At 40.3% G+C, this 24,309-nt stretch overlaps 1 protein-coding gene across 1 annotated transcript in view; it reads right to left on the minus strand.

Moving 5' to 3' along the window:
* LOC110989478 (integrator complex subunit 1-like) overlaps positions 1–24,309 on the minus strand; it is a 70,723-nt gene that overhangs the window by 40,710 nt on the left and 5,704 nt on the right. Inside the window, exons 4-19 of the mRNA XM_022253874.2 lie at positions 22,187–22,324; positions 21,523–21,688; positions 20,693–20,804; positions 19,350–19,533; positions 13,268–13,413; positions 12,775–12,916; positions 11,482–11,664; positions 9,401–9,509; positions 8,505–8,625; positions 7,499–7,576; positions 7,151–7,308; positions 6,719–6,815; positions 4,551–4,642; positions 3,870–3,930; positions 3,553–3,628; positions 2,851–2,963 (exon numbers count right to left, since the gene is read on the minus strand). Coding sequence (XP_022109566.2) covers positions 2,851–2,963; positions 3,553–3,628; positions 3,870–3,930; positions 4,551–4,642; positions 6,719–6,815; positions 7,151–7,308; positions 7,499–7,576; positions 8,505–8,625; positions 9,401–9,509; positions 11,482–11,664; positions 12,775–12,916; positions 13,268–13,413; positions 19,350–19,533; positions 20,693–20,804; positions 21,523–21,688; positions 22,187–22,324 — 1,976 coding nt within the window. The remainder of the gene's footprint in view (positions 1–2,850; positions 2,964–3,552; positions 3,629–3,869; positions 3,931–4,550; positions 4,643–6,718; positions 6,816–7,150; positions 7,309–7,498; positions 7,577–8,504; positions 8,626–9,400; positions 9,510–11,481; positions 11,665–12,774; positions 12,917–13,267; positions 13,414–19,349; positions 19,534–20,692; positions 20,805–21,522; positions 21,689–22,186; positions 22,325–24,309) is intronic.

The following is a 24,309-nucleotide window of genomic DNA, read 5'->3' on the forward strand; positions in this document are numbered from 1 at the left end:
GAACGTACTGCTTTGAGGATGTAGTATTTTCATCTCTTGAAAAAGTGGCACATTTCCTTGTAATGGTTTTACTAGGTGGTCATGTTTTCAGCCTGTGAAAAAAATGACAAAAAAGACAAAGTTTCTGGAACGTACTGCTTTGAGGATGTAGTATTTTCATCTCTTGAAAAAGTGGCACATTTCCTTGTAATGGTTTTACTAGGTGGTCATGTTTTCAGCCTGTGAAAAAAATGACAAAAAAGACAAAGTTTCTGGAACGTACTGCTTTGAGGATGTAGTATTTTCATCTCTTGAAAAAGTGGCACATTTCCTTGTAATGGTTTTACTAGGTGGTCATAGTTTCAACCTTTGAAAAAAATGACGAAAAAGACAAAGTTTCTGGAACGTACTGCTTTGAGGATGTAGTATTTTCATCTCTTGAAAAAGTGGCACATTTCCTTGTAATGGTTTTACTAGGTGGTCATAGTTTCAACCTTTGAAAAAAATGACAAAAAGACAAAGTTTCTGGAACGTACTGCTTTGAGGATGTAGTATTTTCATCTCTTGAAAAAGTGGCACATTTCCTTGTAATGGTTTTACTAGGTGGTCATGTTTTCAGCCTGTGAAAAAATGACAAAAAAGACAAAGTTTCTGGAACGTACTGCTTTGAGGATGTAGTATTTTCATCTCTTGAAAAAGTGGCACATTTCCTTGTAATGGTTTTACTAGGTGGTCATGTTTTCAGCCTTTGAAAAAAATGACAAAAAAGACAAAGTTTCTGGAACGTACTGCTTTGAGGATGTAGTATTTTCATCTCTTGAAAAAGTGGCACATTTCCTTGTAATGGTTTTACTAGGTGGTCATGTTTTCAGCCTTTGAAAAAAATGACAAAAAAGACAAAGTTTCTGGAACGTACTGCTTTGAGGATGTAGTATTTTCATCTCTTGAAAAAGTGGCACATTTCCTTGTAATGGTTTTACTAGGTGGTCATAGTTTCAACCTTTGAAAAAAATGACAAAAAAGACAAAGTTTCTGGAACGTACTGCTTTGAGGATGTAGTATTTTCATCTCTTGAAAAAGTGGCACATTTCCTTGTAATGGTTTTACTAGGTGGTCATGTTTTCAGCCTTTGAAAAAAATGACAAAAAAGACAAAGTTTCTGGAACGTACTGCTTTGAGGATGTAGTATTTTCATCTCTTGAAAAAGTAGCACATTTCCTTGTAATGGTTTTACTAGGTGGTCATGTTTTCAGCCTTTGAAAAAAATGACAAAAAAGACAAAGTTTCTGGAACGTACTGCTTTGAGGATGTAGTATTTTCATCTCTTGAAAAAGTGGCACATTTCCTTGTAATGGTTTTACTAGGTGGTCACAGTTTCAACCTTTGAAAAAAATGACAAAAAAGACAAAGTTTCTGGAACGTACTGCTTTGAGGATGTAGTATTTTCATCTCTTGAAAAAGTGGCACATTTCCTTGTAATGGTTTTACTAGGTGGTCATGTTTTCAACCTTTGAAAAAAATGACAAAAAAGACAAAGTTTCTGGAACGTACTGCTTTGAGGATGTAGTATTTTCATCTCTTGAAAAAGTGGCACATTTCCTTGTAATGGTTTTACTAGGTGGTCATAGTTTCAACCTTTGAAAAAAATGACGAAAAAGACAAAGTTTCTGGAACGTACTGCTTTGAGGATGTAGTATTTTCATCTCTTGAAAAAGTGGCACATTTCCTTGTAATGGTTTTACTAGGTGGTCATAGTTTCAACCTTTGAAAAAAACGACAAAAAAGACAAAGTTTCTGGAACGTACTGCTTTGAGGATGTAGTATTTTCATCTCTTGAAAAAGTGGCACATTTCCTTGTAATGGTTTTACTAGGTGGTCACGTTTTCAGCCTGTGAAAAAAATGACGAAAAAGACAAAGTTTCTGGAAAGTACTTTTTATTCCTTGCACCGGTGTTTGATTTTTATTCGATTAGAAAGAGTTGAAATTTATTTTACTACTTTTATGAGTTCGACTACTTCAATGAGAAAAGAAAACACAAGAGAAATGACAAGAAGAAAATAAGAGAAAAAGAAGTTCTCTCCAAATATTTGTCTGTGTGTATTTCTATGTGTACTTTATTTTATTGGTTTCTAAATTTTACTTGAAATGGTTTGGGAAATAAAGTTTGGGAAGGGAAATATCTTACACTATGGGAGGGAAAATGAACAAGTTGGGAGATAAAATATGAGAGTGGTTTGGGGGGGATATAAGTTTGGTAGATGGGAAAATATATAACAGAAAATAACCCTAATAGCTTCAAAAAATAGCGAAAGTTACACGCAGCAGCGCCACGAATTAGACCCCTTTTTTACAGCATGAATTCATTTGTCTGTCATTGCCCGCACTCACTGAACAGTTGACAAAGCCCAGTGCACGTGCACAGCTTCCCATTCACTCAAGCCCAGTGCATGTGCACAGCTTCCCATTCACTCACCGCATAATACACGCTGAGGTCTTGACCGTCAATCGCTCCGCATAGCAACACGGCAGCATAGCAACGCACTGGGCCAAGGCCCGGAACAAACGAGCCCTTATGTAACGCACACAATGGGGGCTCTACACAGAGCTGGCGGCGTGGCCGCAAAACCGAAGGGTCAATGGAAGTTGCTTGTGAGGGCTAGACTCGCCACGGGACACCCATTTTATGGGGTTTAGGCGTTCAGAAAAAAAAGATATGAATTTTTGAAGATTTTTGAAAAACGAAAATATGAAAAAACCGCCCGGCAGCGCATATAACGGTTAAAAAAAAGCACCCGGCAGCAAGTGGTTAAGTTTAAAATTAGATCAGGCTCATTTTTTTTTTACTCAAATCTGTTTTGTGAATTACTCACTTGGGATCCATACGTATGACCTGGGACAGCAGCAGACTGTTAGAGTCAGTGATGGCAACTCTTGCCAGGTGGTTCTCAAACTCAAGAATCTCTTGTTTCTCTAGAGCAATCACCTATCATGAGAAAAAACACACACATTGTGGCATATCACCTACTAACAAAACCAACTTTATAAAATCTGTGTGCCAAATATAGCCCACTGTCCTCGAACCAGTCTGGAGTAGGTGCATCTAATCTTAGCTTTTAGGATGTTTGTGTTCCTACCTAATTTCTAGAATTGCTATTTATGTAACAGACGATCAATTACACAGGACATCACCAGCTACTAATCAACTCAGTGTATCCAGTCAGTAGCTATTTACTACCATTACCTGCACTGAAACACACAATATCCAAATCATCCAAAGTTATTTCTCACAGTCATTCCTCAACAATTATTAGTCAACTCCAACAGGCTAGTGTACAGGATTATGGAAATCTGCACGAATGCATGATTCTGACAGTACTAAGATGAATCACTACCAAGCTAGGCTGGAACTTGAAGCTGATTCAACACATATTGTTACATGTAAATACTAAAGTAGTTTTGAAGAACAGAGATGCAATTGATTATAGACTCATCATCTGAAATGGACGTACATGTCCAGTCCTTGACCAGATTTGGTTTCTTATTCCTTGGGCAGAAAGGAGAAAAATTCTTACCTGGAGTTCTCTTGCTCTCACCTCTTCCTGTGAACGTTCATCAGGTGCTGCAGTTGGTGGAGGGAACTTGAAATTGCTGCCAAAGAAAAGATAGCAATGGATAACACTTGCTGTGGACATTGTCCTTTCATAAACCAACAGGTAATGACATCACACAGTGCTTTATTGAATATAAAGTCAGCTCCTCAAAACTACGGCTAGCAACATATCCAAACCCCCCAAAAATTCACCACACAAAAAAATGCAATGCTACTTTTCCAGAAAAATTCTCAATTTTTTGAGGACTCAAAACCTAGAAATTCCAATCATGTACTTACTTGGTCATGACCATCTCCATGAAACAACGTAGCATTGGATAACGCTCCCATGCTGCTAGACCTATGACAACAGAACAACAAAAAACAAAAACATAAAACCACCATTGCACAGTGTACAGTACATTTAGACAATACAACAACTTAAAAAGTAACTGAGTGTGTAAAATGAATTAATGACAGGTGCATCAATTGTTGGATAAACAAGGAAAAGCAAATGATATGCAATGCACATAGATTCTAAATAAATCAGCTGGTGTGTAAATAAACCTAAAGGCTCAATTTGACAAGGAAATAATGGTCCAGCTTCAGTGCATACTTCAAATTTCTTTGGTTATACTTATTTCATTCCCGATTCTGACCAAAAAACAAAAACCCTAATGGCCATCAGCCAGCATGCAAATTTTGTTGAGGATTATTAGTGGTTTAAGTGTGCTTTGCTCTTCAAGAGCAGACAATTCAAAAGTCTGAATGATCAACCCCACAAGCAATGATGAATAAAATATTTCATCTCTTCCTCATTTCACTTGGTGCTCAATTCAAAAATTTGTACTAAAACTGAAAGAAAATTAATCATCCAGAAATGATAAAAGGGAGAATAACTTTCACAAGAAAACTATTAGATTTGGTAACAGACAGCAAAAAAATTAAATGTCAACGAAGAAATAAGGCAAGTGACTTCACCTATGTTGGTGGGATTGAATGCTGTGATAACAACCAGTAAGATCCATCCTTTCCAATAGAGATTGGAGATGGCTAGACTAGGTGGTGTGTAACTGTAAAAATGAAAGCCAGATTTTATCTTAAAGTTGGAAAAATCACAAAAAAGAGAACTTCACAACATGAAGTATTCAATCCTTTTTAAAATTATGGCCAACTCTTTAACAATGTTATTTAATAAGTATTGCCAATTCCAAGACAATGGCAGCTAGTCCTGTGGATGACGTCACTGTTGCCGTATCCTGGGGGGAGAAAACCTGGAGAGGTTTTGCTTTTTTTAGGACTGAGAGCACAAACAAAATGTTTAAAATCAGTATTTCCTTTTGGGAATTCTTTAATGGATTAACAAAATGTGAATTGTTCAGAAAACATCTCCAAAATGCCTCCCAACTTTAAACCTGGATACACTAGTGGGTCCTTGGGTATTTGGTAGGCCGGGATTACGAGGCTGTTTAGCCAATGGATAGACAACTTGATGGATCTTGTTAAAATGACTAAGCTTCTATTACTTGTTACATATTGCCTTGAACAAAGTCTGTCGTCATGAAATTGTGGAAGGTTAGAACAAATAAACTGTTGATCAAATAGCATCAAAGCTTTGGGAAATTCACAAAATATCTGTTCATTACTGCAATTACACGAAACTGAACCTATCCCAAAAGGCCAAAAGATACTGCAGATCAGTGTTGTAGTCAAGACCATTTACGACTTTCACAAGACAACACAGACCAGCACAAGACTTCCAGTCTGAATTCAAATGAAATGCAACAAAAGCATTCCTTTGTTATTGTTCATCCTGTTACTTGTGTCTGGTCTCAAGCATGGTCTTGTGTCTGGTCTTGGGCATGATCTTGTGTCTGGTCTTGGGCATGATCTTGTGTCTGGTCTTGAGCATGATCTTGTGTCTGGTCTTGGGCATGATCTTGTGTCTGGTCTTGGGCATGATCTTGTGTCTGCTCTTGGGCATGATCTTGTGTCTGGTCTTGGGCATGATCTTGTGTCTGGTCTTGGGCATGGTCTTGTGTCTGGTCTTGGGCATGGTCTTGTGTCTGGTCTTGGGCATGATCTTGTGTCTGGTCTTGGGCATGATCTTGTGTCTGCTCTTGGGCATGATCTTGTGTCTGGTCTTGGGCATGATCTTGTGTCTGGTCTTGGGCATGGTCTTGTGTCTGGTCTTGGGCATGGTCTTGTGTCTGGTCTTGGGCATGGTCTTGTGTCTGGTCTTGGGCATGATGTTGTGTCTGGTCTTGGGCATGATGTTGTGTCTGGTCTTGGGCATGGTCTTGTGTCTGGTCTTGGGCATGGTCTTGTGTCTGGTCTTGGGCATGATCTTGTGTCTGGTCTTGGGCATGATGTTGTGTCTGGTCTTGGGCATGATGTTGTGTCTGGTCTCGGGCATGATGTTGTGTCTGGTCTTGGGCATGATGTTGTGTCTGGTCTTGGGCATGATCTTGTGTCTGGTCTTGGGCATGGTCTTGTGTCTGGTCTTGGGCATGATCTTGTGTCTGGTCTTGGGCATGATCTTGTGTCTGGTCTTGGGCATGATCTTGTGTCTGGTCTTGGGCATGATCTTGTGTCTGGTCTTGGGCATGATCTTGTGTCTGCTCTTGGGCATGATCTTGTGTCTGCTCTTGGGCATGATCTTGTGTCTGGTCTTGGGCATGATCTTGTGTCTGGTCTTGGGCATGATCTTGTGTCTGGTCTTGGGCATGATCTTGTGTCTGGTCTTGTGACCGTCTCGACTACAACACTGTTTTCAAGATGTATTTTTGCGTTGGGGATATGTTAATTTATATAACAGGTTTTGCCCTTACCCAACGTATCTATTAATAAACACTGTATGCTCAGTGCTTGTCCGAGAGCTTGAAAATAGTTCGCAGTACCTGCTGCTTCACCTGACTCGGACTGGCCAGCCGACCCCGGCAAGCTTGGTGGTCGAGCGGTTGAGACATCTGCACTAGTAAGCAGGAGGTCGTGGGTTCAAGTCCCACCCGAGTAGCTTGTGACTTTTTTCGCAAGCTCTCAGACAAGCACTGAGCATACAGTGTTTATTAATATATACGTTGGGTAAGGGCAAAACCTGTTATATAAATACAACACTGTTGCAGATATAAATAGCAAACTAAGCCTACCCTTGTGGTAGCTGGATATTTTCAGGGTGATGGTAGGCACACAAGTTGAGTACTGCATCAATCAGCTGGATCCTTTCAACCTTTAGCACTGGAAAGTCTAATGAAAACAGTTTCAAAGAGAATAAAGGTACATGACTGGTTAAACAAAGACTATCTTTTGATGACTTCATGATGGGAGTCAGCCTACAACCATCAACATACTTTCTGTCAAGTGGTCAAAACAGCGAGCAGAAAGTAAAGGCTTTAAACGTTTAACAATGTGAAGTAATATATCAGTTATTGAAAAACCTGAAAATGTTTCTTGGAAGTAATTCACTTATAAATTATCTTTTGGGGGGGAATCTGCCTCGATTTGTCAATTTTTAAACAAATATTCTCATGTGCCTCCTAGTCTACCATGACTTTTGTGAGGTAAAGGTTTAGAATACTGACCTTCTGCATAAAGGACAGCAGCCCGTTTGACCAGCTTGTCAGCTAGTTCCAATCCATCAGCTGCTGATAGGGGCAGCTCACGTGACAGGCCCATCACTAAGACCCTCATCAGGGTATCTTCCAGGACAGGGACCTCTGACAGCAGAGAGAGTAACAACCTGAACCATGCAGGTAGGAGCAAAGGATTTGGTGAATTAGAGAATCATTCACTGTGTGTGACAAATCTTTGCATTAGCAATCATAACAGTTTGTACAAAAAACAGCTCAGCATCTCTTTCATGCCCCCAAAATATCAGACAAGGCAATAAGCCAATCACTGTCCAATGGAAAGATTCCCTGAACGCTTACGATCTGTCAGACTCTGGAGGCCAGTTGTCTTTACTGCAGTACGATTCTGACGACTCCATGAACAACACCTTCTGCAAGCTACAAGACAGAAAGAATCACATGCTTGGACAAGAGGAAATAATGATCAGCATCTTTATCTCAGGAATCTGTATTAAACATAAATGGCACCTTTGTACAAATATTTCCCGCTGGTAAAGAAAACAGGCTAGGATAATTGTAAACATCTAACCACATACTGCCAGGTGCTTTTAAAATGCAGTGCAAACATACAGGCAATTTTCAAGATTTTCAGTTGACTCCTGAATATTTCAGCCAGGCCTGCCGCCCTGTACAGAGAGCCCATAATTGTGAAGTGTTGCGTAATATCTTTTGTCTCCAGGGAATGCAAGTTACATGTTTTCAAACGCCGCTGGATTAGCGTGCAACGGTGCTGTGTCGCTCATCAATGGGGCCCTGGGGCACTTTTGTCCACGGTGCTAATCCACGGGCACGCTATGCCCAAAACAGTGGTATGCTGTTTAAAAACGGCGACAGATTACTTTCGAAAAATGCAAGTCAAAAAATAATGGCAATTTCCAGCAGCAGGTCTTTTGTTCCAAGTACGGTCTTTTGTTACATGGCAAGCTCTTTTGTCCAATTTCGGGCACCCCGGCTCTACGTATAAACCCCTGGTGCTTGAAACCAGGTTCCCCAGCAGCAAGTGGTTAACCTCAAGTAACATATAGACCCAAGGGACACTGCTGCTGTGTGAAAATTTGTTTACATTCCTATTGCTTCAAAGACGTGGCAATACCACGGATCAATCCTAAATATGAGATTTTAGACCCAACAAGCCTCTCTTAATTCAAAATTTTTATTTAAAGTGTTCTGTAATGCACTGCAAGTTACACTTGTGCTTCAGCCAAAATGCCAGACATTGATCACAATCACAAATGAAATTAAAAACATTTTCTTCAGAAAGCTTCAATAAGTACACACCACTTTGTTTAGGTTTCCAACACCTTACCACTGGTTGAAGTCTTGTTGGTTAACTTTGAACATCTTTGGTACCACAGTGTGCAGCCACCATACTGCATCTCTTTGCATTACAGAGGCTTGGTTTTGAAAACCTCTTAGTACATCCATGTCTATGTTCACATTAGAAAATAAGAAAAAAGCAGATGGTAAGAACTACAAGTAGAGTTTGAAACTTCCATATGAAAAATTAGTTTATGTCAAACCATGGCCTGAATGTGGTGACTGTACTGTGTTCCATGTGATTATACTGTTTTATCATGATGGTTTGGGGAAGTTCTTAGAGGGTAAAGGTTTTAGAGGGCCTTGCAACTACATGTAGGTTGGTGAAGGTCCTCAGACGGTAAGGTATAAAGGGTTTGCTGGCATGGAAAAGGTCACTGAACCAGATTAGGAGACAGCAAAATTCAAGAGGACCCAGGAGAATTAGGTACAATTAGCTGGTATGAAGAAGATGTTCCAACCAGCTTGGTCAAGGAAAAAGGAATGATCCTTAATGATTTAACCCCTTCACAACAGGATTATTTTGACCGCGACTGCTAGGCTGTGGCATGCCATGAATGGATGGCTTTGTCCAGCAGCAGGCCCCATTGAACAAGCAGGTGCATGGTGAATAGACTGTATGTGTGGTATGCACTAATGCTCACACAAAGGTGCTGTAAGTAGCAGTCATCCGTAGCGAAGGGGTTAAGAGAGTTTCATCAATGGCTGGGCTGCCCGAAGGAAAGCCTTCTAACTAACTTGGACAAGCCTGGGATCCTGAGCTACTGAATCTTATTTGAACCCGGTTTCAATCTTGGATGAGTGACCACTTCTTGCAACTACATAAGAACTATGTGTAACTAAGTAATATTGCAGGAAACACAGTCTCTGCTTTCAGCAACAAACCTTTCCTGTCGCCCCTGGTGTAGGCCGCTACTGCCTCTTTGATCACAGGGCTAACACTAAGAAGAGCAGCTAGCACAATCAAGTCAGCCAGGGAAAGTAGCATTCGATCCTAAGCAAATACACAGAACAAGAAAAATAACACAACGATAAAATACTTCCAAATTTCAATGTGTCCTTGTATTTTCATATTTGGTATCAAAGATCCTGAGAAATTAAATATAACTGTAAACTGAGAGTAGTTACTGTAACATGCTGTACTGTAAGGTATTCAGGAACTTCAAAAATGAACCAACTTGATAATCAACCCTCAAAGAGCTTGGTTTAATGGACATTCTCTGCATGACTTTTTGTTTTAACTTGACATGCATGTATGTGAATTTTCAGTACTTTCGGACAGAGAGCTTCACTGTTATGGGCATATACAGTGGAACGCCGCTATAACGAACACAATGGGGTCCACGCTTAATGTTCGGTACAGCGGTCGCTCGGCATAGCGAAATTAACTGCCGAAGGTTTCATTGCAATGTTGAATAGCATCCTCTCTTGTCTAACTGACGTGCACCCTCTTGTGATACGATTCGCTGTTTTCGTGATGTTTTGCCGTTGCCTTCACATTTGACATTTCTAGAAATGTATCTGTTAATTATTTTTGTTTTTTTATTAAATCTTGAGTTACAAACTTGATATTTAGTTTATCCTAAAAGTCGTGAATCTACTGTTCAGGATCGATCTCTGATGTATGCTGTGGTGAATCTCTGTTGATTTGCAACTACATAATGTTTGGTAGGTTTTGTGCACAAAATATTGGGAGCCAAGGACGATGTTCGGTACAGCGGTGTTTGGTATAGTGATGTTCTACTGTACTACAATGGCACTATAACAACAAGAAAAGGTCTTACCAAAAATGTTTGGTATAGCCATCATTTGGCATCTTATGATTGATTTCAATTGCTCATGTACCCAGCACTTAGCATTCAAACATGAAGCAGCCTGCCTCATAAAGATGTCTTCATGAGGATTTATGGCCACACTTGTACTTGAACTGACTATTTTACAGATAAACAAGGCTACAAATAAACAGCACAGAAATCCAAGCATTTTTCTGATTTTATTCCTTCCACATTTTACCTTGTGGGTTTTTCTCACTGAAAGTTGATTAGCAAAGTAAAATCAAGTTTTCATTGAGTAATCAAAGAAATTGCAGACAACATGGTGTACCATTACACTGCTTCCAATTGCAACATTCAAATTACCAGTATAATGAATAGGCCAGGAACCATTCAACAGCACTAGATTCATATCTGAACTATGCAACATGAGAAATGTCATGCAAGGGTTGTTGAAACAAATGAAACTAAGAAAATACTTGTAAATTACGTCAAAAAGCTGATATGTCGACATGTATATGTGTATCTGTTTATATGAATTTATTACCAAGTAAAAAATCCTTGCCTTTGCAGCATTCAAGTAAAGCAAGACATCCTGTCTAAAAGTTGTCTGTTGTGTTTGTACCCAGTAGGCTGGCCTGGCCTACATGGCCGCCTGCGCACTCATGTTCATGAACCCACAAAAGATAAACATGTAGACTGCAAATTGGCTCAAGTTCCTTAGCAATTAAGATTGAAATTCTCCTTGAATTCATTGCTATGAGTCTCAAATTCTTAATATTTCCTTCTGTGAGCAAATTTCAGTTTTGGTATTAAAGTGTACAAAAGACTAGGGGGCCAATGGGAATGTTCGCTTACCAAAATGTTTGGCACAGCAGTGTTTGTTACAGCGGTGTTGTACTGTATACAGTTCACACCATCACATTCATCAGTTTGTGCACTGAACACTTGTCAATGGAATGGTAAACTAGCCTTGAAAAAATGGGATTGTTGACAAAAAGCCAAAATGTCTTGATTTTTCACAAAAGCAGTGTCAAAATGACCGCAACACAATTGTGGAAAACTCCTTGAAAGCTCACATGACAAAAAATTACTGCAATAATATCAGTGAAAATGCAGGAGAGGCGTATCACTCCCCATCTAGGTTCCTTTCAGGTTTAATCTTTTCTAAATGAATTTTCCAATATAATTTACCTTAAACTGAGCCTCCATGTCAATGAACTGTTTGTCAGTTCTTTCCTTCATGAGACCTCTGCAGAATGAGGGGAAATCCAGGTCATAACGTAGTGACTTGACAATCTCTCTGAACAGTGCCCTCACGGCTCGCAGATAGTCATCTCTGTTCATCAGCAAGTCTTGAAACACATTGGCCAAAAACTTTCAGGGGAAACAAAATACACATTTATTATAAGGCAAGTAATGATCTGTGTCCATATAATTCTTTCTTTTCTGAATATTTATCTACATGATTAATGATATGATTGTGGAGACATAAATATTCAACTTTTTCCCTTAACCAGCACTGTTTCTCTGACAATTAAATGGAAACATCTCAAAACTTGTCTTGGACAAGCTGTGGGTAGAACCATATATTTCAGCTGCAAGAAAGTCTGTGATTGTCCTGGACGCGTTGCAGAGAACATTTTATTTGCAACTTGACAACCATGAACAACTGTTCACATGTACCAAGAGGGCCACAACAGGCCCCACCAGAATGGTTTATGGTTACCCAAGACAGTGACCTTGGATTGCTGAATACAAGACACCCAAGTGTACCACGGTCTCAACTTTTTTATCCGAGTATGGTAAGACGGCTGAAAAACGAAATGTTTTGGCTCAATAATATACACACATTTTCACATCAATGCGCCTTTGTCATTCTTTTACTGCACTCTGTTTCCAATTTATAACTATTAACTAAGATAAAGACTAGGAAACTTAAGGCAGAAGAAAATAACATTAAAGAAATTAGCATTTACATTTTGAAACTTTTATAAGAAGGAGAAACTATATTTTATAAATGTACTTTAGGGCAGTGTATATGAAGCATTTTCAACCAGCTCCTTAGTTAATTTTATCATAGAGCTATATACATGGATCAACAAATAGTGTGTCCTTGAATGACTAGCCACAAATAAGCTGACTGCTTCCTTGTGGGAAGGCTGTGGTCTGTAAACTTATCCCAGTCAAAGTCTAAGATGTCTCCGTTAGAAAGTGAGTGCCATCTAAAACCTCCTAAGGAAAGATTTCAGTGTTACTCTGGTTGAGCTCTAACAAATTATCTGCAAACAGAATGACATCTACACCAGTCAACAGAAGACTGGGTGAGCAACCTTATAAATTTTTTCTCACAATGTGTTCATTAAGGCTGAAAACACAGTGCTGATAAATATATTGTGAGCCAAGGATAAAATCTGTTGTCAAAATAGGCAACATATGTTGTGGAAGTTTCAACTCCCATCTCAATACCCTGCCCCACTGTCGTACCTTTGCCGAAGCCTCTGGTGAATGCTGGAAGATAGTAGCCAGGAGAGCCATGTTGTTGGGATTACGAGAGTTAGACAACTCATTGTAGATGGTGTGCTTTAGGAGAGTGGACAGGTTGTCTGAATGCTGGCTTAACAACTCTCTATGAAACAAAGGTACAAAACTGTTTAGCATCATGTACATTCACAACAAAAGGCTGATAAACTGCTCATCTGTGGCTCAAGCCAAGCAGAAAAGCCACTCTCTATAAGTTTCAAAGTACACTGGTACATGGTTTTAATAAAAACTTGTCAAGGCACAACATTTTTCAGAATAGAACTGTTCCTTCAGCGCAATATGAAAAGGGGTTAAAAGTGATTGATAAGGTGAAGGCTAACCAAATTTACTAAGAAGTTTGTAACAAAAGAAGTTGAAGTCAAGATTAAATCAAGGCCTAGCCACCATTGTGATTTCACAAAGCTATAATTGTAAAACAGATTTGGTACAGACTTACTTCATGCTGAGCATGTAGTGGTTGATGAGAGGTTTGGTTTTGAGGCGAATCTTGATGAGATGGCCTATGACTTCCACATCCTCCTGGTCATGGGTATCACAGTTTAGACACACTGCCATCAGAAGCTCTTGGGCGGGGCGTGTCAGCTGCAATCAAATATCAATTACACCAAAATTGATGGGATCGAGGCTTGAACCTGAGCCCTCTGTAATGCCTGCTGGCACATTTCAAGTACAATAAGCCACAAATTGGGTCATTCCGTGTCAATTCAGCACACTTTTGGAACTGACCGTCACGGATTGAAACAAAATTCGGTGCACTGATTGTATTTCTTGAGAACCCCCCCTCCAGGTCTGAAATTTTGTGTCAATTGGTCAATTAGTTTTTAAGATATGGGTTAACCACTTCCTGTCTGGTGACCCATTTTCGAGTACATAGCCTTTATACATGGAACCAGGGGACCCGAAATCAGAAACTAATATAAAAAATTAATAAAGCTGCTTGTTTTTTGTTTGTTTGTTTTTTTTCAAGTTTATTTCCCTCGGTCAAAAGTTTGGGCCAGCAGACAAGTTGTTAGGTAATAGCTCGTTTCTGGGGCCAGGGTTATCAAACTTGTATAATCCTTGAATGAAAGATCAAGCGGCTAAAGCCTTCCAGTGCAAAGCGCTTTTATTAGTGAGAGTAATCTGCTGTAGTATTGTTCACAATGTCTGTGCTCACAGCGGATTATCAGTGTATGAACAAAGGGCGCCCAGTGCACATGCGACCCATGAATGACCTGGCCCGGGCGCTGCTGGCCCTTGCCCTGTTGATTGACAGGGGTCGCCCCGTACTGCCCAGAGCTTTTTCATAGGGGGTTTCAAGTGTTTCAAGCACTGTTTCAGATCGCTGACAAAATGTCCGAAGTAATATCTGGTGAGTCAAGTTCCTCTGACTACGACAGCTATTTATCCAGTCGAGTTCAGACGAGGGTTCCTCATCTGATTCACCGCCGCTATCCCCTGCCAGAGCACAGTCAAGCACCGACATAGACAGCGATGTGCCCCTGGCTGTATACGCCAAGTGTTGGCAACAGTCCGCCACTACTACCAGCAGCGGTGCCACATCATTCCACTGGAAAGATGAAGACAGCACTCCCTTGAAGTATGGCTTCACCGGCCCTGGTGGGGTCGTCAATCCACGCTTGCATTGCAGTTTAACGTGCACCGAGGCCTTCAGGTTGTTCTTCGATGATGTTATATATATACCACCTGATCGTTGAAGAGACCAATCGGTATGCCGTCCAACGACCTGTGTCGACATCTGTAAACATGCGAGCGTGGACCGATGTCATTATCAGAGAACTGAAGGCCTTTCTCGGTCATTGCGCCATGATGGGCATCTCCAAGCTACCAAGTCTTCATAACTACTGGTCCACCGACCCCCTCGTGAAAACCAGTCTGTTTCCATCGGTCATGCCGCGAGACCACTTCCTTCAGATCCTGCAGGCCCTGTACTTCAATAACAACAGTGCCACGCTGGCGGACTGCCGTCTACCCAAGTCGTCATGGACCTGGTGAGTGACCTGAAGGGCAAGGGGTACAACCTTGCTCTCGACCGGGCCTTCAGCAGTCCCGACTCGTTCAGGCGCCTTCACAGCCAGAAATTCAATGTTGTCGGCACCGTCATGCCCAGCAGAAAGGGAATGCCCAAAGACCTGATGTCCGTTAAGCTGAAGCGCCGCGAAATGGCATTCCAGTCGGCCGACCTGGGTGTGAACGGCTTCCTCCTAGCAATGGTGTGGCGCGACAAGCACAATATCCGTATGCTGTCAACAATGCATACGGCAGACGTCCTTGGCTGCGGCAAGCGAGATTGGATGGGGGAGAAGAAGCAGAAACCAGTCTGTATCATCGACTACAACGCCCTGATGGGGGGCATTAACAGGAGCGACCAGCTAGCGGCAAATCACTGGGCCACCCGCAAGTCAATGAAGTGGTATAAAAAGCTCTTCTTCTACTTTTTCGACTTGAGCCTGGTGAACAGCTACGCCATCTATCTGGCCGTTGGTCACCGCCTCTCCTTCCTTGAATACCGCACGAGTCTAGTCCGAGAGCTTCTCTTCAATGAGCCCCTGCCTGGGTATCGGGCCCAGCACGATGCTCCGCCAGCCACGAACTCCCGCTTCGTTGGCTGCCACTTTCCCGTTGTCTTGGAGAGGGCCTGCAACGGCGACGACCTCCACTGGCGTTGCATCCTCTACTTTTCTTGGGGGGAGCAGAAGAAAACCCACTTCAAGAGCAACGTTTGCCAAACGCCCCTCTGCATCGACCCTTGCTTCAAGGAATATCATCCCATCCACTGAGGGACACTTGAACATTTTGTTTCCATTTTCATGGACATTATTTTGTGTGTTTTGCAACAAGTTATATATTCATCACTTGAATAAGTAACAAAAGTCCTTGTGCTGGTGTTGCTATTTGGGTCATATTTTAATCCTTTGAAAAAAAGACAAAAACAAAGCGTCATGAATGTACTGGTTATAGGACGTGTTAAATTTTCATTAATTGAAAAAGTAACTAAATTCCTTGTGCTGGTTTTACAAAATAGTTCATGTTTTCATCCTTTGAAAAAATGACAAAAAACAGTGTCATGAATGTCCTGGTTATAGGACATGCTATATTTTCATCAATTGAAAAAAGTACCAAAATTCCTTGTATTGGTCGTAGAAGTGGTCGTAGTGAAATGTGTTACAGTTCTCGCCTTTATATGAGTTTTGCCTTTTACTTTATTGCAAATTTATTTTGCTTGGTTTATGAATTCAACCATTTCAGTGAAAAGAAGAGAAATTAGAAGAGAAGAAAATGCAAGAAATATGACAAGAAGAAAAAGAGAATAAAAAAATTTGTGTCCATGTATTTCCTTGTGTTCTTCTTTTATTGGTTTCTAAGGTTTCACTTACAACTTTTGGGGCAATCAAATTTTGGGTTGGGAAAATATCAATTTTGAACTAAAACTTACCCCGTTGGAGGGAAAATGGACAAGTTGGGGATAAAATATAAGGGTGGTTTGAGGGGAATATATATTTTGATATGCGAAAAAAAATGCCAGAAAACACCCCATACCTTCCAAAAATAGCAAAGGTTTTACATGTAACAGCGCCGCAAAAAAACACACCTTTTAGACCCCAATTTGTATATCATGACTCATTTTTCCTTCATTGCTTGCACACATTCCACTCCGTACACTGCCAGCTGAACATGGACACAGCTTCCCTTGAACTCGCCACACAATACACGCTGGAGTATTGACCATCAATTCCTCCACATAGCAACCCCACAGCATAGTAACCCGCTGGGCCGCTTCATGGAACAAAGAAGGAATTATGCAACACCACACAATGGGGGCTCTATACAGACCAGGCGCTGTGAAAGTGATACTCAAGGGTCAATAAAGATTGCCTGGCTGAACAGACTTGCCACAAGACAGTTCTTTTATGGAGTTCAGAAGAAAAGATACAAATCGCCCGGCTTTGTGTATAGCGTTTAAAAAAAGCACCAGGCAGCAAGTAGTTAATAAACTTTTGACTAATTAGCTTGACCTGCTTTGTTTGGACAGCCATATCTCCTGAAGTAAAGCACCAACAGACATAAAGTTACATTCTCTTAAAGCGCTTGAAATAGCCTTCATTACTAGAATAAAATTAAAATCATCCAATGTACTACCAAAAATTATGCAAATATATGACCTTGATTTGTGAAAATGTGTATTTTTCATAATGCATAATTTTCAAATTGCTAGCTTAAGATGTAACCAACTTTTCTAGAAAGATTTAGGATAGAAACTTGTAAGGTTTTGAGTTATGTTCATTTGAACCTTGGCAAAACCTACAAATATATGAATTGTACATACATGTATACGTGTATAAAATGTACATGTACCTGTACATACATGTATACAATGTAATAGTACTGTGTGCAGTTAAAACTGCTAGCCTGGCAGCGCAAAGTATAATTCATGACACGACTTATGAGGTAATCCCTCTCACCCCGCTCAATTGAAGGCTTTGAGACATTGGTCAGTACCACATTTCATTGTTTTATTAAGTGCAATGTTTATGCTTGTGGCCAGCTAAACCCTAAAAGAGGCTGGGGGAGTCGGAATCTTTTCACCCCATTGTCATGTTTATTTTATTTATCTGTATCTGTTCATCCAACAGCACATTAAGCGCCAATACGGTCGATTAACAGAAGTGCACCTCCAAGAGTTTGAAACACGTTGGCCAATCACAATGTGCGAAATCTTTCGACCCTATGCATGTTTGGACAGGATCGAAAGATTTCGCATTGTGATTGGCCAACGCGTTGCAAACTCTTGGAGGTGCACTTTTGTGAAACGACCGTATTGGTGCTTAATGTGCTGTTGGATGAACAGATATAAATAAATAAAATAAACATGACAATGGGGTGAAGTGATAATTAAGAGGACAATAAAGAAATGTTCAGTTTTAGAGGTGGGAGGAAAACCCACAATAAAAATTCCAGGGAAAACCTACGGAGCCAGGCAGGGACAGAAAACCCAATCTACTTGCTGACCTACATGTACGTGGGATTCGAACCTGGGTCGCAGAGGTGAAAGGCAAGGAAAGAGCCTCTACACCAACCTGACTCCCTTCCCTGACTTCCCTTTTTTCATGCCCTAAGCCTTCAGTAATTTTTAGTAACTTCTGTTGGTCATTTTTACACCCATTTTTTGAAAATCAAAAGGAAAAGTTCCATTCTCACACAGCACCTGTTTACGTCAGCCAGAGATATATACTTTTCCACTGATGTGCTCAATGCAATTTGGATGACACAAATGAGGCCTTGAACTTCAAATGGCCATAGCAAAGCCATTTGTCAGTTTAAAATGAAACTTCACAGTTGTACTGATAATGAGCATATCCAAATGCAGGCCAAGTTTAAAAAAGAAAAACTTGGCATGGGATAACTGAGTTCTGGGGGTGGGGCAGCAGAATCGCCTCCCCCCGTAGTCCAAAATACCCTGGCTCTTTTAGGGTCAAATGCTGTGGCCACTGGTCAATTTAGCTAATTGAGGGGTCAAGAGGGATTACCTCACGAGTCAAGTTATAAATTGTACCCTGCACAACCATGGTGATATGATTTTTGTGTAGACCTACATGTACATGTACATAGTACTATACACATCACTGTATACATGTACATGTATGTACATGTACATCGTATGTTTAATTTATATTCAGTTTTGCCAAGGTTGAAATACACATTACTAAAAACTGTAAGAGTGCCCATCCTAAATGTATGTACAGGTACATGTGCATTTTATACACATAAATGTATTTACAATTCACATGCAAGTTTTTGCCAAGGCTTAATGAACATAACTCAAAAACCTGAAGCGTGCCCATCCTAAATCTTTCTGGAAATGTTGGTTACATCTTAAGCTAACAATAAAAAGATATGCATTTCTGCAAATCAAGGTCAAAGATCATATATTTGCATGGTTTTTCAGTAGTATGTAGAATAATTTTGATTTTATGTTATGAATGAATGCCATGTTAAGAGCTTTAAAATTATGTAATTTTTTATCAGAGCCCAGATTGTGCGGTGTTGGATAACTGTCTTTTGTTCACGAACCTGGCACAGTGCACTGCTGACCTCATTTCAATGGGGCCAGATTAGCGTGCAGCGGTGCTGTGTGGCTCATCGCTGCGGTGGTGGAGCGCTTTTGTCCCCGGTGGTTTTCCGCTTGCTCTCAATGCCCCAAACCTTGGTTTAAAACAAGGCTGGATTATCACCACTTTTGAGAGTGAAAAATGTCGGTAATGCCCAGCAGCCTGGTCTTTTGTTTGGAGTACGGTCTTTTGTTAAAGGGCCCTGTTTCCTTTGTCCGAGTTCGGAGTCCCCGGCAGGAAGTGGTTATAGGTCTCTCAGTTGATTTTGTTCTGCGCAAATGAACTTGTTATTTAAGCACTCTTTCTTGCTTGGTGACTCCATTCAATTGACCAAGGCAAAAGAGCCAAAACCATACTCTACAGGGGTAACACAGTCCATATGGTTTAAGCACAAACCCAAAATCCTACCTTAGGGTTCTGTAACCACATCTCAAGCCTTGAAGCTGCTAAGAGTCGAACCTCAGGGAAGCCACAGGCTGCAGTCAAGACACGCAGCAAGTTCCTAGGTGTGTCCATGCCTTGACGACGGGTCAGCTGGTCTCGCACAAAATCAACCACATAAGTCTCTACACTATCTTTGAAAAGACTGTATCTGTCGAGGAAACCAGTCAGGGACATTGAACCTTGAGACCAGACAGGAAGGTGACAGGTGAGGTGAGCAATTAGCACTACAATGCATGACCAAGTACCTGTATTTGCCTTCCAGAGACTAAATTTTCAACTTTACACTCAAACTTTCAACTTGGTTTCTTAACCCCTTGACGCCTGGACTTTTTTCTGAAAGCCGACTCCGAGAGTTCCAGCCTCGCTTGGCCACAAAGGCCACCTGCCAAACCGCAAATTCTCGTTTTGTGGCCCTGCGTGCTCTGCACGCTTTGATTTACAGAAAAAGCTCATTGTTCGGTGGCATGTGGCTCTATTCACGCTTCGAAATTCCCGTTGCCTCTTTTCAAAGTGGGGACTATTGTGAAGCTGGTGATTATGATGCCAATTCGGCCTTTTCATTTCTTGGCAACACACAAAGGCCAATCACCAAATATACAAGAGCCAGGGTATGCTTTCTCTCACCGTGTTCGCTCGAGCATAGGCCGAGAATAATAGCTGAAAAGCGGGCTGAGGGATCTCAATTTTTACAGCGAGTCTTACCACTTCCCGGCGCGAAGGGGTTTATTATGTACTGAAATGAAATGTGCTTTCTGTCATCTTCTCAATAAATAAACACCCAATGTTATTCGCAGAAGAAAATTCCAAGTTAAGTCAAATGAATCAGTCGTACTTTTTTAATACCAAAAGCCTGTATTGTGCAAAAATAATGTTTATATGCAGAAACCAATGCATACTTTACCCCATGTGGGTACAGCTGAAAAGAATGCACACACTTTTAAGGCAGTAAGGTCAAAACCTGAAAAGCTTCATAAGAATGCTGTACTCCAAACCAAAGAACTTTGATAAAGTGATGTTAGCTACTGACTCCCTTTAGTCCTATTCATAGTTATTCATTCCCAATAATCAGCAAATGGAGAGACACCAGTTGCTTTTCTAATTATGGAATTTGGCATTTGAAAAATTTTGAATATCAGAGTTTATTCTTCAATGGAAAGAACTACAGCCCACTTAACTAACTGGTTATCAAGTTTCGGGTCCAATTAGCAAGAAGTGCTGCTTTGTGGATGTTATCTTTAGTATGATTTGAGTTTCTGCCGACCCTGTACAGATGACAATGGTGCAGAATCAGCCCACTATTCGTGTACCTTGGAGTGACTCCCTCAGCCTGCAAGTCTGCAGTCAGATCTACATCTTCTGTCTGATGAGTAGAGGTAGACTCAGAGGATAAATCACTGTCATCACGAAGTGGACTTCCACCTTGGATGAGGAGGACAGTTACAAGAGCTTGGAAAGGGGGACTTAGCAATGAAGGCTTTGAATGTTCCATTTCAATACTATTTAGTCTAAGCTTTTGAATGTCTAAGGGATGGAGTACAGACTACAACTACATGTAAAGACCATTCTTTCATGCATGTTGCACAAAACTTTAATCAGACGTGGAAATACATTTTGATTAGTTCTTTAATGACTGTCTGCAGGATCACTGAGTGTGCAAATGCAACCTGTGCACTACAGAAACACAACTGTGTTGGCAACAATTCCACACTGAAAAAGATTCTACACTGAAAAACACATGCTTACAAAAACAATTTTGATACATGAACATGATTGGTTTGCTACTTTGACTATCTAAAAGGAACTTGAGATGTGTGTGAAGCAATAAAGTCAGTTCCTCTCAGACTGGATTGCTGCAAATGTATCTATCAAAAGAGTCTGCTTAGACGTTGCCGGGTGCTATGTGTAAATTGACTCCTACATGTAGAAAAGGTTTGTATCTTTCGAAAGGGCTGTATCTCTTGTTGTTTAAGTTTGTTAAAGTTTCCACTAGATTAAAAATATTGTCGCTCAGGCCAACAAATACCAAAGGCCAGAGGTTTTGCCTTGAAATATGACCAAGCCCAAATTCTGTGCAATTGTAAAACGTCATAAATCCTTTAGCTCTGTGAGCCACTGTTGTGGGCATTTCAGAACTTACTTAAGAGATCAGGGTTGCCAGTGGAGAGTCTTAGCTGGTCCACTGGCAGGAGGAGGTGGCGAGGGGGCATCTTAGTGCCAAATGCTGTCTGGACGTTGCTGCAGAACTCATGGCAGCTTGGGTGGTCTACCCAGACTCTCTCTCCCATAGCATCTTCAAGGAAGACCTGAACCAACATGCAACAAGACATAGATATGAAACAATTATTAAAATTTAAATCAATGCTACTGTAAGGATGATTGTCAGTAAAATGCGTAAGCATTTTATATCAACCTGCAGTACTGCAAGCTCATAGATTAGTAGTTTCATAAACAACCATCAAGTAGCAAGTGATCAATTAATTTCAACAAATAATCAACAAAAATGACACTAACATAAAAGAATTTTCATTTTTGCTCTTTTTTTATTTAACTACATGTACATTTATTTTCCACCACATTTTTAATTTTTAACACTTACTAAGTGATTGCACTTTCAAATACATGTACACCTTCAGTGTGACCCCACTGGCCTCAGTACTCGAGCTTTCATCCAATGAATTATAGATCATTTTTACTTTGAAGTGCACAGTCCTAGGCAAAGAAATGTGTAAAATATTGGTCAAGCAAACTTGATAGAAAAGCTGTAATCCTCAAAAGTGCCCCTCACACAGCTTGGGTCTTACCTTGACAAATGCTATAGGCCAATTATTCTCAAAGCGATAGACGCACATGAGGAGGTTGCAGGCTAGCACTGACACCAGGGGGTTGCCCTTGCTTTTAAAGCTCAAGCTAATGTCTCTCTTGAGCAGACTGCACACATACTGGAACGGGGAACAAAAGTACAGCAAGTTTAAAACTTTACCACTTCAACTGTCAACACTATCAGTATTGTCACTACACTTTTAACCATATACATGTACATACATTCAGGTGCAATGTGCACTAAATCACCATACCACATCCACATTTGTAAGCAAACCTATGGAAAGCTTGAAATAGAGTACAATTTTAATAAGGGAATAAATATGTTCTTGGCCGGTCTCAAACATGCATTGAAGGCACTCTCAGGAGAATGGATGCGACTAATGCTCGAGCTACAGGCAAGGGTATTATCATTAGACATTAGTGTAAGACTGACTAAGCACATACATGTATTTAATCCCGTTTTTAAATTCCGTTTTAGTTAGTGAGTCAAAAGAAATCAAGATACGATACATTCCTAAGGATTTTGTTCCATAATTTTACTTTCAATTTTCCAAACATCCCCATTCATTTTATGGTATATTCCTTGTGCAAGTAGTCCAAAAGAATCCCTTTATCAGTGTTTATATGGACTTGGTACGTGTGGCAAGTTCTGTGCACACAGACTCTTGACCAATAGGAATGGATTAAAAAATGGATCAAACAAGCCAACAGCAGGACTGAAAATTTACAGGGCACAAAAGCCAGTATAAAAGTTTGTGCATACAGTGTAGATGTACAAGATGGACACTTGAAGAACATACGGTATTCACCACACACATGTACTTACACCGTACAATAAGATAATTGGATGTAAATGTACCAGTATGCTTTAATTAATTCCAACTATTCTTTTGAAGAAAAGTAAACATATTAAAAACCTAAAGCTTCTTTTGTAAAGGTTGTGCTATTTGTATCTGTAACACGGGTGACTCACAACAGTGCGCTTCCATGAGTTTGTAATGTGTTGGCCAATGACCTGTTAAATCTGTTGACCCTTTCCAAACATGCATTGGGTCAACACATTTCGGGCACTGTGATTGGCCAACACGTTGCAAACTCTTAGAGGTACACTATTGTAAAATTGCCAAACTCACTTTTAAGTTATGGAAAATATACATGTAAGTTTATACTTGCAGAGAAGCAATGTTTGGCAGGTCGGTCTGTACACCATGTGTACATGTACTAACTAAGGTGGCACACATTGACTTTCACTGACAGTGGTGTAAAACCTCTTGTTGAAAAAACTTCTAATGCATTTGGTTTTAAAACTGGTACCATTTTACCTTCATGATACAAGCTATTGAACCCTTGTGAATAATTTCAGCGACATGAAATCCTGTCCAAAATTCAACAATGGCTACATCAGAAAATTAGGCACAGATTCAGCCAATAACGACTGGATGGCTCAGCTGAGCTGTTACGGAGAATTTCCCCTCCCTGCTCCCAAAGTCAGTGAATGACAGGATTTTGTTCATCAGATATCTAGAAATGTGCAAAATACATATACACATCCCAGAGAGAAGGGTTTGCTTTTGCTGCTTGACTCCAACAAACTGACTCTTCAGTGACTATTTTTCTACTTTCGAACAAACACTTTGCAATGTTTGCACAATGCCCATTTCTGATCAGACATAACATACATGTACAATGCATCAAATTAAGTGCTACAGATTGGCTCTTTGCCAATATACTCGTAGTATAGTTCTTGTTATTTAGCAGTGGGCATCACTGTAAAAGGACTGTTCATGGACATGATTTTAAGCACATTGTTGGCATCTGAATTTGACTTGTAAGAAGAAAACCAGAGCCAGAGAGACTATATATAAAATAGAATAAATTCACAGTTGTTAATAAATGTTATTTACTCTAGAAACTTGATTTTTTTTCATGAACAAGGTGGCAATGTGAGAATCCCTTTTCTTTTGTACTGCTATATATCAAGTATATGCATACAATGAACATACTCGTGGGCTGTTCCCAGGATTACGCCTACCCTGCTGCATGGAATGGGAGGGAATCTAAATCAAATATGTTACCGGTACGATAATGGGATGAATCTACA

Source organism: Acanthaster planci, linkage group LG07, assembly GCF_054643075.1.
Source record: "Acanthaster planci isolate LZ-2023a linkage group LG07, COTS_SCS, whole genome shotgun sequence".
In the NCBI taxonomy this organism is placed as follows: domain Eukaryota; kingdom Metazoa; phylum Echinodermata; class Asteroidea; order Valvatida; family Acanthasteridae; genus Acanthaster; species Acanthaster planci.